We start from the raw sequence: 18,932 nt of genomic DNA on the forward strand, positions 1-18,932 counted from the left end.
CAATATATGATTTTGAGGACTAGGATCCCTCATACCTGCAAGTGTATATGAATTTAGCTTTCTACAGAATTCCAAATCCCACTCTTCTCCTGGCAAAATTCATCCACTCTGCCACATTTGCTCATGCCAACCCCGGGTATCAGGCTGTCTGCCGTGTGGCAGACACACACCAGAGTGACGGATATCCGCCACTCGCCACTCCTGGCTGGCACCCCACCTTTTCCTGCCCTTCTTGCCTTGTGAGCCTGACCCACTTATACTGTATCAGTGGCTGCCTTGTCCTCTAGCTTCTGGTTAGACTTCTCCAGAGGAAGGCACCAGCAGAAGATCCAGAGGGCCAAGAAGAGTAAGGTCACTGCATCTAGGGCTCCAGCTCTCTGCCTGCCAGGTTGGCACTGGCTGACTGCTTCTGCCTAGTAAACACTATCAGGTGGTCCTTCGGGTACAGCTGACTGCTTCCTTACCTTTGCACCTTCAGGTCAGGAATCCACACCATCCAATGCTCCTTCTCACAAATCAAGTTCACTGTTTGTAGAGTCCCTCCATAAACTCTCCTCTAATTACCCAGTCTCAGCCGGCTATCTCTCTCCTGTCCAGGCACGATACAATTGTAAACAAAAATAACTGAAATAAGACTATAAGAATGATCTGGCATAGATATGGACTGAGAAGTTATAGAAGATGGACAGTTAAAGAACATTTTAGAGAGAAATGGCATATGCAACGGCCGGTGGTACAAAAGCAACAAGAGGTGTTCAAAGCTAAGCTTGACTGGAGAGGCTAATTGAGCTACAAAGCAAAGAGGGCAGTGGGAAAGGCTGGAGAATTAGAGAGAAACTCCATCTTGCAGGCCTACATTTAGACTTTGATTCTGAGAGTGATGGGGAAATATCCACTATTCTTCCTGCCCTCCTAAGCCTATGTGAAGAATCGTCTTCTCTTACACATTCCCCGACAGCCTTCTGCCGCCACATAGTCATGACTAGGAAGCTCTGGCACGTTGGTTAACATTCAATAAATGTTCACTGAATCCACAAATAAATGAATGAGTGAAACACACGTGGCCAGGTTTAAGGTTTTTTTGGTCACCTCCAAGAATTCTACCTTGCATACATGCTCCTTGAATTGATTCCCATGTTTACTCTTGCCTGAATCTCTTTGCCTGTAATTAGCATAAAGACCTTTGGAGAGAAAGAGCTGTGTATGAGCTAAAACCCTGAAAACTAGATCCATCCAGACCAATCTTCCACACTTAACAATCATTTCATCCCAGAGATGGCAGATTTAATGAGCAATATCACCATCTCAGGTGATGGGCATTCTTGCCACAACCACTAGAGGCTATTCTGTTAGATCTCAGCAACCCGAAGTGATTGAGGAAAAGTCACTAGGAATCCACAAGATGAGATACAAAGAGAGCTGTTTTGGCTTGTTTAGAACAAGAGATACAACCTTCTTACCGGCAGGCCTCAGGCATAACACAAACCAAGTGCTAACCATGGGCCGCAAGAAGCTTTAAATTTTTTAATTCACTTTATAAACTGATAGTGCAGCCTGATTTACACCACGTAAGGTGATACGTGTAATTTTTAACTGGTTTCCTCCTCATTCAATAATAGGGTAAAGTACAGAGCGAAAACCTGCTGGAAACTGCCCTTACACCACAATTCACAATTTGATGTGTGTAAACAAAATTAAAATGCAAAGGTAATGTCAATACTGTAGCAAATGAATATTCATTAATGTCACAAGAATGATGTCTTTCTTTATTCAGGTATTTTGTGATGATAAAGATGAATGGAAATAATTGCCTTCCTTTCTACCTTAACACTCTAGTCCTTAGTGAAACAAAAAGGTATCCAATGGCAAGGTTTCTGCATGAATGCTGGAATATGTCTGTGGCATAATGCTTTTTCATTTCCATAAGCTGTGTATTTCATTCCGGTAGAAAATTCACCAGGATAATTAGCAAATAATATTTATTATTGAAGTCCTTACAATTGTGCACAATTTCCTTAGTGACATAAAGAACTGTTCTTTTGTTCTTGTTTTCCCCAAGCAATTCTGTATTGCATAAAGTTTATAAACTGGTAAAGCAGGAGAGAAAATTGAAGACTGAAAACCAAAAATCTATGAATGAATAAACTCTGTGACTGAAATGTATTTCATTTCAATAACATCGTATTGCTCACCAAAGAGGCCATAGTGAATCCAATTACTTCAATATAACCATCATCATGACGCTGAGGTTCAAAATCATGGTGATCTCCTGGGTTCCCCCAGGGCATTGTGCCAGCACAATATCTGCAAGAGGAGATTAAAGAAAGAATTACATTTATTCCATTCCCCTCATGACTGATATTAGGTATTACCTCACAGTGAGATCCAATGTGTATCTCACCTAAGAATAGTTTTCTGTTCTTGGTGCATACCTTCCAGTAGAAAAGAAAATGGATTTATCATTTCCAAATATCAATATGTGAAAATGGACCACAGGTGTGGTGTCCTGTGTGTCCAACTTTCTCCTCACCCATTATTTATTAACATTTCTCACTCAGTGATCCATTATGTCTCTTCTATGATATGCCATGAGTTCCAGAATTGGGTCTTGGAGGGAGACACTGCATGCCAGTAGAAAAGGGAAGGGAAACCATGGTGGGTAAGCATTGGTTATTATGTGTAGAACTAAGATAATAAATAACCACTGGGAAGGTAAGCAGAGAAAGGTAACTGAAGAAGAGTGAGAAAGATATGCGGAAAAAGTAAAAGATTAAGAAAAAGAAGGAGAAATAAAGGGAATTAGAAAAGTAGAGGAAGAGGAATGGAGAGAAAGCAAGAAGAAAAAAAAGAGAAAAAATTAAAGAAAGCTAATAAACAATGTTTCCTGAGAATCTTGGTCTTTTACTTAATTTTTAAATTTATTTTAGAGGAAAAGAGCGTGAGCTGGGGGGAGGATCAGAAGGAGAGAGAGAGAGACTTTCAAGCAGGCTCTGTGTTCAGCATGGACCCCAACATAGGGCTTGATCCCACAACTCTTGGATAATGACCTGAGCTGAAATCAACAGTCGGATGCTCAACCAACTGAGCCACTCAGGTACCCCATCTAGGTCTTTTACTTAAATAACAAAGATGAAAATCCTTCTGGAAAAGGATTGTAGGTAACTATACTGAGCATTGCCAAAAAGAATCAGGAGATTATAGTATATTTTCCTAGCTATGGATTTACATACAACTCTCATTTCAGTTAAATTCAGTCTAAATACAACTCATCTGCAGATTTTGTGTCTTGAGTTGTGTGGTTTGTGAATAACAAAGGGCCATAGATCCATCCCTTCCAAAATCTTGGCTTGGGAACCTAGACTCTAATTTTGTACCTCTGAGATAATGTGCTTATTTTGAGTCTAGTTAATCTTAAATATCCCTTTCTCCTGAGATATATAATAGCACCAAAGAGAGTTGACATCCTGGCTAGAAAATGCTACTCTAATTGATCCTATTTTTTTCAAGGCAATCATCTAGCAACAATTTTGAATGTGTTCCATACTAAAATCAGGCTGGATGGTTTCCTAACAGCTTTTGGGAAACTGAGAACAGGGATTTATTCAAGCCTATTATTCTTGGGAGAGAGAGGGAATCAGTAATTGAGAATTACATTAAAATGTTCCAGTAAATAGGGGTGCCTGGGTTTCTTAATGACGGATGTGTATCCCATGCATGCCACATCACATTAAAAACAAACAAACAAGCAAACAAACAAAAAAAAAAAACCACCCACCACAGAGAACACTAAACAAACCAACTAGAACAAAATTATCAGACCTAGAAACCCCTAATAAGCCACTAAGATGACTTACTTTCATTGTTTGTACCTGGAAATTTTCTATAATGAAAACCAATAACCTCAAGTCAAACAGAGCTCACATAAAACCAAAGAAAAAGTATGAACAGAGCTTACCTGGGTATATTTAAAAATACTATACACTGGAACTTCAGTTCCTGAATCTTTGGAGTGAGATCTGTTCCATCACACTGCAACAATCAGAGCAGAAAAGGGGGTTTGAAGTGGTCACAATTCTAAAAACTTTATCAAAAGATAACTAGGTTGACACAATGGGATATATCATGTGGTGTTCCCCTTGCCCCCACTGCTGCTTAAGTGAATGTTCAGTACCATGACTGAAAATGTACTCTGATTTTAACTTTAGCAGACCCAGGGTTCAAAGCATGGTTTTGTTTTAATGTAAAAACAAAGCTGCTATTTGACCAAAACAATTTTTTTCCTGGCCTCACAAACAAAAGAACTGCCATCACTCTCAACCTTGGATTATTAGGTATTTTGAATTGGAGTATCAACATTAAAATATTTATGGACCCTTAAGGAAATAAAAAAGGAAGCCTCAACTTCAGGCAGTAGTGATCTCCACCATAGTTATCTGACCCAAACAATGGGGATGAATCTAATCATTTATTCTATTTGCTGTCTGAGCTCAATTTTTATTTTGAAAATGTTAAACACTAACTTTTTGAAAACTCCTTAAGAGGAATATATACTGCAAGCTTTTAAAAACTATTATAAATGAGTGGTATCTCCATTAGGGATTTGCTCTTATACATTTAATGTCTTATAGACTTGACTGGTCTCCTGACATAACTTGCTTTCCTGGATCTGGACTCAACCCTGGGTGTCTCAAGGGCCTCAGGCTGGCCTGGCCTCAATACCTCTGTGCAGAGTTTCCCTCACCAGTTAGAACTTGCCTTGAGTATCCTCTGACTAATCAAAGAAAAGGCTTTCATGCCCCTTCCCATTTCCCACAGGTGACAAAAGTCAAAAGAAGAAAACTCTAGTCACGACTACGGACTTCTCAATGTCAAAGGTGTACTTTTGTACTTGCTCTCTCCATACCCTCATCACAGAATTCCCCATCATCTTTTCCCTTGGAGTGCAGAGTAATGTATTCCCAAGCTCCCTGCAAATTTTTACAGATTTCTTTAAGAAGAGTTTTCAATCTAAGAACAATGATTCTACTACCATTATTGTCTCATTCTTTTCCCGGCTGATCTTAACACAGCCCAATTTTCATGAGCATGCTCCAAAAATTGATTCCAGGAAACATTTAGCCCTAAATAAACTACATTTTAAAATGTTACTTAGGAAGAAATCAAATTCTAGGTATTGATTGAAGGTGTTTTTACAATACTCTCAGGTAGTTAGAAAATCTGAAGTCTCCTAATTTAAGGACTTGAAATGAGTTGACAGATGACTATACCAAGGAAGATATTTTACATTATCAAAATTGAGTGTTGTAAGTAACTAAAATTTTAAAAACTAGGATGTGATGGGGCACCTGGGTGGCTCAGTGGGTTCAGCATCTGACTTCAGCTCAGGTTATGCTCTCTCAGTCCGTGAGTTTGAGGCCTACATCAGGCTCCATGCTGACAGCTCAGAGCCTGGAGCCTGCTTCGGATTCTGTGTCTCCCTCTCTCTCTACCCCTCCCCCACTGGCACTCTGTCTCTCTCTCTCTTTCTCTCTCTCTAAGACAAATATACATTTGAAAATTTAAAAAAATAGGACATGATACATTAATTTCATACAAAGTAGTATTATTTGCCTTACAGAAAGAAACTATAAAATTATTGTATTTAGAACAGAAATCTTTTCTAATTTTCTACTTTTTCTTCCTGGAAAACATATCAGCGACTCTGGGAATTCATCAAATTACATAAAGATGGGTACCTTACAATGTATCATGCTTTATCAAGTTTTCTTATATATTACTACCTTTAAATTTTGTGTCTTTTTAGAACAGCAGCTTTCAACTTTCTCCTACTTCAAACACACAAAGGAAAATATCCGCATATAAAATAGTTCCTGTACAAAAGTTCACGTATTGATAAATCATAAGGAGAACAGAGAATGCTGTATGTAGGATTTTGTTATTGTCTATGCTTTTTTTAAATTTTTTTTAACGTTTATTTTTGAGACAGAGAGAGACAGAGCATGAACAGGGGAGGGTCAGAGAGAGGGAGACACAGAATCTGAAACAGGCTCCAGGCTCTGAGCTGTCAGCACAGAGCCCGACGCGGGGCTTGAACTCACGGACCACGAGATCATGACCTGAGTCTAAGTCAGCCGCTTAACCGACTGAGCCACCCAGGCACCCCTGTCCTATGCTTTTTTTGATATAGTATTCATACAAACACTTTACATTTGTGGGAGAGATTAACAATGACTTCATCCTGTGGCAAAAATGAAATGGTCTGTTGGTATCTACATATCGGATCACTAGCTAATCTTCTATCCTTTTCATTTCTCACTCAAGAAAACATAGAGTGATGTCCTTATAGAAATATCCTGGGTCCCTGTGTAATACATCACACTGGTCAGTAATTGTTGTTTCAAAGACCTGTTTTAAACAAGGAAAGCAAACTCTTCTGAAAGATTACATGATTCCTCCAAGGTCATATACCTCATAAAGGTAGACCTAGGACTGAATCCCAAACATTTAGACCTTGTTTCTAATATTTTTTCTCCTCCATACAAAAAAGATAGGGTTACACAAACAAATCCACCTGGAATTTTTCCTGTACTGGCTGATATCAAATCTTCCCTAGTTACTTGGCCGCCATTTTCACTTCTCTGTAAGCTTCCTTTAATTCCTGCTATATAAGCCACCTGGGAGTGAGACATTCATCAACAAGGGGGCTGTTAGATGTGGGAAACAAACTGTCTAGTGGCTAGGGAGTATATAGAGTTTAATTTCACTGCAGCTGACTTCAACAGTCAACGTCATTCAATATGGACACTGCCCCTGGGCATGTGCCACCGCCATTCCTCTCGGTGTGAAAAATACTGAAAAAACAGGGCAAGTTTATTTTTGGCTGGGTTGCCAGGAGCTGAAGAAACAGGGGAAGTTTGACGGGAGGTTGCTTAAATTTTAAGCTATTTAAATTTTATAGCCATAATTTTATCAATAAAAAGCTTCATAGCTCAGTGGACCATTGTCTTTCTTGCCTCTAGCTTTAAGAAGGCAGAACCTCCATTTTCAAGAGTCTTTATGACTAAGAGATGCTTGTTTTCATTGCTATTGCAAGAGAACTGAATTACCTGAATGTGATGCCAAGGGTCGTGGACAGCAGTGGTAATAGCCTCTGTCTCTTCTTTCAACTGACTTGTCCAATTTGTTGGCATATAATTTTTCATAATATTCTCTTAAAATCCTTTGTATTTCTGTGGTGTTGGTTGTTATTCCTCCTCCTTCATCTCTGATTTTGTTTATTTGAGTTCTCTTTTTGTCTTGAGTCTCACTAAAAGTGTCTCGATTTTGTTTATCTTTTCAAATAACCAGCTCATTTTATTGATCTTTTTTCTATTGCCTTTTTAGTCTCTATTTCATTTATTTCTGCTCCAATCTTTGTTATTTCCTTCATTCTATTGGCTCTGGGCTCTGTTGTTCTTCTTCTAGCTCCTTTAGATGTCAAGTTAGGTTGCCTGAAATTTTTCTTGTTTTTTGAGATAGGTCTGTATTGGTATAAACTTCCCTCTTAGAACTGTTTTTGCTGCATGGTGATTACAAATTTTAATTTATATCCCTCTCCTGATCCTCTCCATACTCATATATATTTTTCTCTATTCTAATGTATTTCTGTTATTTTGTCCCCTCTCATCACATATCCCATTCTTTATCTATGCTATGATAAATTCATGCATTGCTATATCCCACTTCTTTCTCATTTCTTTCTCTTTAGACAATTCTATACAACAAAGTCACCTGTGCTCCTTTTTTAACTTGGTTACTATAAGGAAACATTTTACGTCTTTCTTAATAACTAATAATATGATATTTTAAAATCTAGCTCCTAGGGAAAAGGTAACTTTCCTTCTCTCATGCCTCCAAGGAGTATGTGTCTAAAACCTGAGATAGAAACAGCACCAAAAACAAACTAACCAACCATTTAGGGGTGAAGAACCTTGGCCAGGCTACAGGCTACAGAGGGAATCATTACAAAATAATTAAATACGTTTTTCTAAAATGGAGACTCCTCAAATAGCCCTGGAATAAAGCTATTTGTTTGGCGAGCATCTATTTCTACATCAAGACTCAGCTCGACATCACTACTTTGATGAAGTTTCCCTGAACCCACCATGGTCGGTTTCCATTTCCTTCTTTGTGCCACCACCATAATGCATACATTGTCAGCAACATTAATTAAATAGTATTATGCAATGACTTGCATGCCCATTTCTGCAACTGAACTGTTGAGTTTCTTCAGGAGTGAAACTAGCTGTCCATCCATCCACGAGACTAAGACATTTCCCAACACAGAGCTAAATTCTCAGAAATGTTGGTTGAATGAACTATATGAAATCATCTCTGAAATTAATGTGGCCCATTGATTAATCTAAGTATATAACCTGGTATTTGGGGTACATTTTTTGCCGCATATTTATATTCAAATGAAATGAAGGAAAAAATATGATAAAAAGAGGGGAAGGCAAACCATAAGAGACTCTTAAATACAGAGAACAAACTGAGGGTTGATGGGGCGGGGAGAGGAGAGAGGGAAAAACAGATGAAGGGCACTGAGGAGGGCACTTGTTGGGATGAGCACTGGGTGTTATATGTAAGTGATGAATCACTGGGTTCTACTCCTGAAACCAACACTACACTGTATGTTAACTAACTTGAATTTAAATAAATACATGATAAAAAACAACAACAAAAAAAACCAAATGAAACGAGTCAATACATTCAGTACTTACAACAACTTTAACATGTTTGGAAAGATCTCTAGAGCTTCTCTGTAGGAAATCAGAAAAAGCTGCCTACAACCACAAGGAGAAAAAGGGGGAAAAATAAACTTAATCACATGGTTATGCCAAATCCTTGCTTATGTATTATAGATAGTTCCTATTGCTTCTGAATTATTCAAAAATATAAAACGAGGTTTTTTTTTCTGAATCCAAAACAAAATGCAGTGGCTGTCAAGATGAAAACTTTCTTTGTTTTCAAACTACGACCTATAATACAATTTAAGAACACAGTAGAAAAGTAAGAGTAGATAATTCCAAGGGTCAATTTGAAGATGTATTTTGACAACCTTTCTTGACCTCTTACTTGACTATAGGGTGCTGAAATCATCTTTAACTTGCCATTAAGAATGTCTGGCTTCACCCTCTCCCCTTTCATTTCAATTCTCTCTATGCAGTGGTGTAAATTAACTACATTTTCTTTAAAATCAGTGTTTTGGAGGACTTTCCGCCTCCCCTCTGGCTAGCCATTCATCCCCAGGGATGTTCCTGAGAAGAAGGAAACAAGACCCAATTTACTCATATATAAGCTTCCATGAGGAGCTACACCTTCCGTCAATTTCTCATCCAAACATCGATGCATACGTACTGCTGTGCACACCACATTCCGACCCAGGCTTTTCCACGCATCTTTCAGGCTGCCTAACTCCCCCATTCTCTAAATTGGCTTTGATGTTTTTCACATCACTCCTTGAATGTCATCTCCTCAGTCAACATGAAGCTTTAAGGCTTTAAAGTTCAAAGATGATGAACACCAGCTCTCTTTCTACCAACTTAATAAGTATATTTAGTTTTAAGCCAAGACATTAAACCTTAAGCATAACATAGAATCCTTGTAAACATCCGAGACGTGTAATTATTTTTAATATAGTTAGTATCCTTATTACCAATAGTGAATTAGTATTAAATAACATGTAATAATTTTAAGTGTAATGTATACTTACCCCTGCATAGAACATTTTATTTCGAAAACGACTGTTGAATTTCTCTGGATTTGCTTCTGTCAAAGGAGACAGGTAGTTTTGTTATAGAGACCTCATTAAAGGTAATGGCCTCCATTAGCACTCTTCCTCCCCCTCCCTCCCCACCCCACAGATCCATCAGACTCAAGAGCCTTATCATCTTTTCCTCAGTTATACGCCAGTTGGTAAAGTTGTCCAGTGCTACAAAAGTATAGCCCCCAAATGGCAGCATCAGCATCAATTGGAAGCTTGTTAGAAATGCAAGTTATTAGACTCTGCCCCAGACCTACTGAATTATAATGCTTAGGGGATGGTGTCTAGGAATCATGATTTAACAAGTTCTCTAGTTGATTTGCATGTACATTAAAAGTTCAGACACTCTGGGGTGCCTGGGTGGCTCAGTCTGCTAAGCGCCCCACTCGATTTCAGTTCAGGTCATAACCTCACAGTTGGTGGGGTCAAGCCCCACGTCAGGCTCTGTGCTGACAGTGCTGAGCCTGCTTGGGCTTCTCTCTCTCCTTTTCTCTCTGCTCCTCCCATGCTGGTACGCTCACTCGCTCTCGCTCTCTATCCCAAAATAAATATTTATTTATTCAGAATAGAGGGTTGGCAGGGACAAAGGACAGGGGTGATAGGACAAAGGGAGGGTGTTGAGGGGTGATTATTTGCTTTGACTTCTATAGGGCATGTCTTCTATCAACTATTCATGCAGCTTCCAAATGTAATTAAATATGCAAAATTTGGATAAAAATTGTAATAGATAATTTGCTTTTACATTTTTCTAAAACTCCAAACTACCATCTGTGTTCTTGTTGGCAACAGGCTTTGAAAAATTATCTGATTTACTGGAGATATATAAATATACATATATGCAGGTGAACGGCTAACTGGACTCAGGACATAGAAGGCTGAAAAGTGTTTTAATTTTGATTTTGATCCTGTTTATCATATAAATTGAAGACTACAAAAAGGCTAAACAAGATTCTGCATCAGAGAACGCTGACATGAATTCAAGGGATTATAAAATCCCTAAGTGAAGTATTATTTCCTTACATTCTTTCTAGTAGAATTCTGAGACATTCCAAAGGGACCTACTGTCAATGTTTTTCATTCTGCTATTTTATCCCATATGCTCATTAATGTCTTCTTAGGGCAAGGTCTCTCTTCAAATTGTTTCTCATCAGGCAGCTGGATGACTAGCTTAAAACGGTTCAAGTCCTGGACCTATGTTTGAACAGCAAATCTCAACAAGTGTCTAGATGAAGAAAATAGCAAAGAGCTCGCTCACTAAGATTGGGCAGAATACGAGCTACACGATTTCAGGAAATAATCCAAGACAAGGGATTACTAGGTTATTCTCATGATTATTAGACTATATTATTAGCACATGACAGGGAAACGGGGTGAAAGCTTGCAAACTTTAAAAAGGCAGTATTTTGTACATCGGCTCTTAAGAGTTTTGGTATATTTAGGTTTCTGTATCTCACATCTTTCCTTAAATATTCACTCTGTTCTATTGAATTAAGTACTCTAAACCCTGGAAACAAAATAAAACAAGTTAAAGGCTAACTTGCAGGTTATCCTAAGCGAAAAAAAGATCAAAGTAGTACTAAAATGCTCTATCTCCCTGGTCCCCATTTGTGGACCCAGAATTCACCATTTTTTACAGTCTGGGCCTTTAGGATAAATTTGGCTGCTGAGTAACACTGGTTTTTTGTTTGTTTGTTTGTTTGTTTGTTTGCTTGCTTGCTTGCTTTTACCTTTCTTAACCCAGATTTGGCTGGGTGTCCTTTTCAATTCCGTTAACTCTTTCTTGCTTTTACGGAATCAGAGGCAAAATTAGAATTTTTGTTGCTATGCAATTTATCATGGGTACATAGTCCCTAATTTGAAAAAGAATGAAAGAAATAAAGTCAGATCTGGCTATCAAGCAAGTTATAATAAAGAACTGAAAACAGCACACACATTTCTGGCAGAGTTTTTTGAGGGCACCAACATCCACAGCTATTAAGTAAATTATATATCAACTATTAACATTTACTTTTTAAAAACATTAATTTATGGTTTGGAAAGATTCACATTCTTAAGAGGTTTCCTATGAGCCTAAGTTTTTTTTCTCTTTAAAAAAAAATAGTTTCATCTCAAGAGAAAGAGAATGCTCTGTAAGACCCAAACAGACTAGAAGAAAATGAAAAAATAAACGGAGTGTTTGGTGATTCCATTGACACAGCTGATGAAAAGAGTCACTTCAGATGTAATTTGCCTAGATTAAATTCAATTAATATGCAAAACTAAACAAGATCAAGACACTAGCATTTAAAGAGGTGTCAGAGGGATAACAGTAGGGAAGTCACACATGTGCTTTAGCCTAGAGAACAGAAAAGGTGGAGGTAAATTCTGTTATCTCTCCTCATAGTATAATGGTATCACACTGTGAGCTCCCTGATTGAACCTGCCCTGACAGTTAAACCCTGTTTCCATTTTAATATCTCCCCTATTCCAAATAGCCTCAGAAACAACAGCTGCCTGGAGCTGAGACAGATGTCAGCTAGCTTTAGAGCTTTGTTACTCCTTGCAGAAGCCAGGCCATTCGAAAGCAAGGGGTAGCTTGCAAAAAACAGTACTTAATCATTCCTTAGTGGCTCTTAAAGGGTTGAGTGGCTGAATATGTCTATGTGTATGTGTAAGAAATGACAGGTCTTTGAGGAGGACCAAGGAACATAGACCCCAGCTGTATCAAGAAAAGGGGACATACAGAATTGGGACAGGGCCAGGAAGAAAGTTTAAGCATTCTTGATCCTTAAGGGAGTTGTATCTGCTAATTGGTATGAGGTCAACCATGAAAGGCCATTCTCAAGAAATGCCAATAATCCTCAAAGTATACCAAGACTCCAAGAGTGGAAGTATCCGTGGCTTACTGCTGAAGTTCTTTGCCCATCTTCCTCTTCCACAAGAATAGGGTGTAACCAAGTGAGATCTAAATACTCACTGTGTATGTCTAGGCCATTAACCTATTTATAACCTGTCTGGACACCAACATTAATTGTATTAGTTTTCTATTCCTGAAAACTTGGCAGCTTAAAATATCATTTATTTTCTTATTCTCTGGGCCAAAATCTGGACGGGGCTCTCCTGAGCCCTCTACTTTGGGTCTTACAAGACCAAAATCAAGGCGTCAGTCTGCAGAACTCTTCTCTGGAGGCTCTAAAAAGGATTCACTTCAGACCTTATTCAGTAGTTGGCTAAATCTATTTCCTTATGGTTGAAGGAATGAAGTTCTTCTTCTATGCTGTTGTTGGCTAGGGTTCATTCCCAACTTCTAGAGCCCTCCTGCAGACCTTGGCTTGGGATCCCCTCCACCATCAAAGCCAGCAGTGGCACATCAAGTCCTCACACTTCAGATCTATCCAACTCTGCCACATCCCTCTAACTTCCTGTTCAACTTTCCACTTACCCTTTTAAGGGCTCATGGTATTATGTTGGGCCCACTCTGATAATCCAGAATTATCTTCCCATCTTAAGGTTAGCTAATTATTAACCTCAGTAACATTAAAAAAGTCTTTTTGCCATGTAAAATAACCTAACCAACAAGCATGACACCAAATGGCAAAGGTCATAGAGCCAAAATTCTACCTACCATCGCCCACCATCTGGCCCCCATGATTCACATCCTTCCCATATGAAAAACATTCATTCCCTCCAAGGTCCCCAAAGGTCTCATCCCCATTAGGGAATTAACTCAAAATCTAAAAATCTCACCTAAATCTTATTAGCTCAAACTTCTCAAATCTCAACATCTAAATCACCTAAATGATTTGGCTTTAGATATAAGCCAGTTGTAATGATAATAAGGCTCTGGGTATAATCAATTCCATTGATTTAATATATTAATCCTATCTTTATGTACAACACAGTAATATCTGTGCCACCAGAACAGGATCCTAAACCCTACTTTTGTCTGTAATTGGTCCGGCATATTAAGGAAGATATTCATAAATATGAGTTCAACTCTATGTTTATGAAAATCAATAAGCAATTTGAACTCCACAGAACTCACAGTTTCCATATTCTCTGTATTAGATATGTACCTAATCTTAAGACTTCAGCTAAGTATACATAAATGATTCCAAAATCTATGCCCACAATAACAACACCACCTTCAATTCAAATCGTATGCATCCAAAAAGATCTTTTCTTCCAATGTCATCTCCCATTAAGGACAAATATTTTACCGACATTATTCATTTTTTAACATCATTGAAAAAAATCTTTCATTATGTATTAATTGGACATCCTAACCCATCTTTACCACAAGCTCATTTGTCCCTATGCTGTCTGAAATGCCCTCACCAACTTTAGCTCTTTTCTACATATATCACATTCTTCCTTTATCTCTCAGCTCCCTCCTACCCTTTCTGGAAATTTTACCCCAATATCTTTTTTTCTGGCAAACTCCTATATTATTTGCTGCCTATACAACTAATCTTGTCCTTACTATATCCTCCTTTCTACTGTTGCCTTTTATATTATATATGGGGCCTATCTCCCAATTGCACTTTCCATTATTGTAACACTTATTGAGATAGCCATAGACTTGGCACAGGGAATGTAAGAAGATACGGTCTTTTGCCCTCATGAGTTTAGAGTGGAGGAGATGGGTTTGAAAATCAAAGTAAAACAGCATATTTTATATGCCATACACAGATCAGATGAAGTCAGAGTCCCACGTAAAGGGAATGATCAAAAAAGTGTTCCAGAGGCAGGTACACTTGATTCTTGAACGAAGAGTGAGTGCCATACAGAGATTCAAAATGGAAAATAATTTTACAGAGAACCTTGGACAGCGAGAGTTTCTCCAGAGCAAATCGTGCTTGAGTCTCAGTACCTACACATGAGACTGGTAGTATGTCCTTTGCAGTGATGATGAAATTTAGCAAGCCACTGAAATATCTTTTCGAGGAAATCTGTTCATTTATGAAACATTCATAATCCTTGGAAACATGCTGATCTGCATGTTTCTGTATATTCAGTGAAAATATTAAATCTTAAGTCAAATTTAAATACTGCCTCCTCTAGAGTCATAACTGTATTTTCCTGACACTGAAGGAAGGTTCAACTCTGCTGAATAGGTAATTTCAGTGAGGCAGTAAAATTTAAGCATCACATCTCAGGTTAAAAGTTTGAGGTGCTGAATATCCTTCATGTCCAAAAAAAAAAAAATGACAATCTAATTCATCTACCTGGCAAAGTGAGACCTAACTATGCCACCTGATAACCATAATCATTGTTAACATGGCTATACATTAATAGATGGGAATATTTTCAATGTACTTCCTCAAGCACTGTCATAATGCAGTAATTATTAAACTTCTGGGCAAGATTCCAACTGACAATTAAATGACCAAGTCTATTACATCTCCAAATCTTGTTCCAAATGACTGCACTTGCTGATATGCAAGCAACAGTTCAACCGTGCATGGTGTAGCCACTTTAATAAGAAGCCATCTCTATCTTCCAATAAAATGAACTAAACCTACCTTCTGATCAAATATAGAAACCCAAATTACTCAAATGTTTGCATTCTTTATGTACAAAGTCAGTCAAAATGTTAAGACTATCTTTATTCCCTACTTTACTACCAGTAATTCTAAAAGCACTTACACAGTAATGTCACTAAGAAACTATCTCAAATGTCTTTAATTATCCCCTCTATTTGATGGGCTATTTCACATTTATGCCAAAAACTGTTTCAGCAATGACAATTTTAAAGACTCTGCCTTAGTGAGATCTGTATTTATGACCCATTTCATATAGATAGATTAGTATGATTCCCAAATACATACACACACATCTGGAGAAAAAGAAGTAAAATAATCCTTTCACTGTCCGTGTGTGTGTGTGTGTGTGTGTGTGTGTGTGTGTTCACTAATACCTAATAGGTTATTCTATCCCAGCTCATTCTTTATAATGGCTCTCATGAGGCTTTGAGTCACCCTCCAACTATCTCATGGCAAATGATACAAGTTTTGTCATGACCCCTCAAACTGTGAGTGTCTGCCTTTGACAACAGTATGAAATCTCAACTCTTAAGTGTTCTTGGCTTGAGAACAGCCAAGAGAATAACCAATGAAATAAGAAAGTCTGCACCTATTGAAAATGTGGCCAGACTATCTTTTCCTTCTGCAAGTGAACTTAGATCTCTTGACTATCCAGGTAAAAAATATGGGGAAAATCCAAACAAACAGAAAACAGTAAAAAGTGAGAAGAAGGAAAAGAAGAAGAGGAAGAAGAAGAGGAAGAGGAAGAAGAAGAACAACAACAACAACGAGGAGGAAGAAAGAAGAAGAAGAAGAAGAAGAAGAAGAAGAAGAAGAAGAAGAAGAAGAAGAAGAAGGAGGAAAGAAGAAAAGAAGAAGAAAAGAAGAAGGAGGAGGAGGAGGAGGAGGAAGAAAGAAGAGAAGAAGAAGCACAACAACAACCACCACCACCACCACCACCACGGGTAATTATACTTTTCATCATGAATTAATGACTTTGAATTAATGCAAAATGAATAGATAAACAGATATTAAGAAGTCCACACCTCTGGTCTAGGTCTATCAACCAGCAAATCTGGTTCCTGCATTTTGTGAATACTTATTTCCCTATCATCTTCACAAATATTGCAGCCCTTTGTCTCAGTCAACATCAGTTCTCCCCATCAGCCCTTCAGGGGTTGGTTTTCAAGGGCTTGATCTTCCATGCAGAGCAGATGACTGCGGTTCCATTTCATGCTGCATGAAAGCACTATGCTAAGCCTCAACAATTAACTATTTGAAGACCAATGCTTGGCATCTTGTAACCAATTGTTTTGTAATCACACACATACTAAACGATGTACATATACATATACCACAGTTTGCGTATTCCTCTCTCGAATGAAATAGTCCCATAACTTCAAGAAAAAAAAAAAGAATCACTTTCCTTTAAGAATTCTAAGCCTGGTGTTTCCACCTTGACGTTTCTTTCTGCTTTTTTCACTCTGAGACGCAGAAGTTTCATCATAGTACAAGGAAGTGTATCATTAGAAGATTGTCAGATTAATTAGACAAAATATTTGGCTCCCTAAAATGAGCTCATTGTTTGCCACTTACTCATTTAGGCCTCTTTTCATGCCAGGATGTCTATTTTGGAAGATTCACGCATTGGTGATAATTATAAGTATTATTAAGAAACTTAAGGATTTTATTAGGAAGCCCAGATCCAGACTCTCCTGAAGAGGGGAAAAAAATGGGTTAAGAAATGAGGAAAGTAATTTCCATTTACTTCCCCAAATTAAGTCTCCTTAAATACAGAGAGACCAACAGACTATAAATGTGGTCTCTAACGTAGGACTCTGCATATCTGAATAGTTGTCTATGGCAGGGTGGTGGGAGGGTGGTGGTGTTCCTGATCTGGGTATTTGATATTTGTGGTTCTGTAATCAACCAACTTTTCAGAGAGAAAAGTCAAACTATGGCTCTCTCTGATCAGTATTGCTTTTATTTCACACAGCATTTGACCTTCCAAGCCTCATGAAAGCAGGAAGGCAAAGCCTACCAAAATTCCTGAATTCAATTTGAGACTTACAAGTTTGGACTTCGCTTAGATTTTGCATTGTAACACCCTTAATCCCACAACTTCACTCTTGGCCTTTAGTGCCTAAGAGTGTTATCATAATTTTCTCTGTGTTAATACTAGAATCTGAACATTTGAATTCTAGCCTTAAGGTCTCTGTATTTCAAATTCTAGGAGTTAAAACCACTTCTGCTCTTGAAGAATCTGGAGAAAAAGAAGTAAAATAATCCTCTCGTTTATGCCTTTTATCTCACAATACACTTATACTAACCTGTAGCGGGGCACTATTTTGGTTATATATTAACATATTCACAAGGGACTAGGTACAGACATAGATCCAGGCAAAGACACAGATGTACATATTATATTACTAAGAAGAGATTTTAAGAGAGAGATGAAGAGACACTGAGTGAGCATGAGCACAGAAGATTGGAGATTCAAAACATAAGCTCAAATCCTAAACTTTCCCAGCTCTGAATGGCATGAGAAATCTTTTTACGAAGTGTTTAACTCCTTGACATTATTTCATCTTATCTCTTTCAAAAGTGGTTTTGTTCCCGAATTGTGACCCCATCTCTTTTAGCCCTTGAAACTACTACTGGGTCTCATTCACTCCTCTTTCTCATCCGATGGGTATTCCCCGCACCTCTGCAACCAATCAAATCACCACCATACCATTTCTTTCAACCCAAACCACCTATCGGTTTCCCCTATTGTTCTAAAATGCCTTTTGTCTCTCTAACACACACAGAGAGGACTTGAATGTTTTTGCTACCAGATTTCAATGGCCCTGGTTTATATGAAGTGTTGGACTTTAACAACTGGTGTTTCCGGAAGCTGTGAAGATCCTAATGACTCTAGTGAAAGAATCTTCATCACTTCCTAGTAGTTCACTAACTTCAAAGTTTCTAGTCAAACTTTAAAATTAGTAGTCCAAGACCTGGAACGTACACCTAGTACTGTCCTTTACCATCTTTGAGACTCTAAATAAGTGGGTCTCAGGGACCTATTTGAAAGAAGCTCCTATCTCGCTAGCTCCCAAGGTTGCCATGAAAGTTAAAATGAAGCAACACTGAAGCCCACTGTCAACACTTAGGTGATATGCAAACAGAAGGGAACATGCAAAACACCTGCTGGAAACTTCCTCCCTGGGAGATGGAAATGGGACGTTGTCCTCACCTCTGGATTCATGGAACTCCAGTGTGACGTGGGCATCAAATCCAAGGCTGAAGTAATTATTGAAAACATTCAGAGGAAGCTGCAATGATGAACAAAGTAGAGGTGAAGTGGTGTGTAACCAGACAGAGTCAAGGAAAGCCTGATGCCAGGCACCTGTCTCTGGAGCAATCCCTGGGAGAGAGAGAAGCCGTAACCCGAGGGACAAGGTTTTGTGTAGAAAGAACACAGATTTTTGAATTCATTAGCGAAAGCTCAATTCAAATAACACTCCCAAGGATGTTAAATAGGATAGGAAACAAGTGACACAAATACAAATTATTAAATGAGAACTGGTCTTGCAGATATTAGTAAGAGAGCCAAATTCAGCTCAGGGAAACACATGTAC

General features: G+C 38.2%; 1 protein-coding gene across 3 annotated transcripts in view; it reads right to left on the bottom strand.

Moving 5' to 3' along the window:
* DGKI (diacylglycerol kinase iota) overlaps nt 1-18,932 on the bottom strand; it is a 455,508-nt gene that overhangs the window by 171,045 nt on the left and 265,531 nt on the right. For all 3 annotated transcript variants that reach the window (XM_047850207.1, XM_047850206.1, XM_047850208.1), the window contains 5 exons: nt 18,548-18,626; nt 9,755-9,810; nt 8,763-8,825; nt 3,956-4,029; nt 2,193-2,304 (listed from right to left, as the gene is read on the bottom strand). In XM_047850207.1, coding sequence (XP_047706163.1) covers nt 2,193-2,304; nt 3,956-4,029; nt 8,763-8,825; nt 9,755-9,810; nt 18,548-18,626 — 384 coding nt within the window. The remainder of the gene's footprint in view (nt 1-2,192; nt 2,305-3,955; nt 4,030-8,762; nt 8,826-9,754; nt 9,811-18,547; nt 18,627-18,932) is intronic.

Source organism: Prionailurus viverrinus, chromosome A2 (assembly GCF_022837055.1).
Source record: "Prionailurus viverrinus isolate Anna chromosome A2, UM_Priviv_1.0, whole genome shotgun sequence".
Classification (NCBI taxonomy): domain Eukaryota; kingdom Metazoa; phylum Chordata; class Mammalia; order Carnivora; family Felidae; genus Prionailurus; species Prionailurus viverrinus.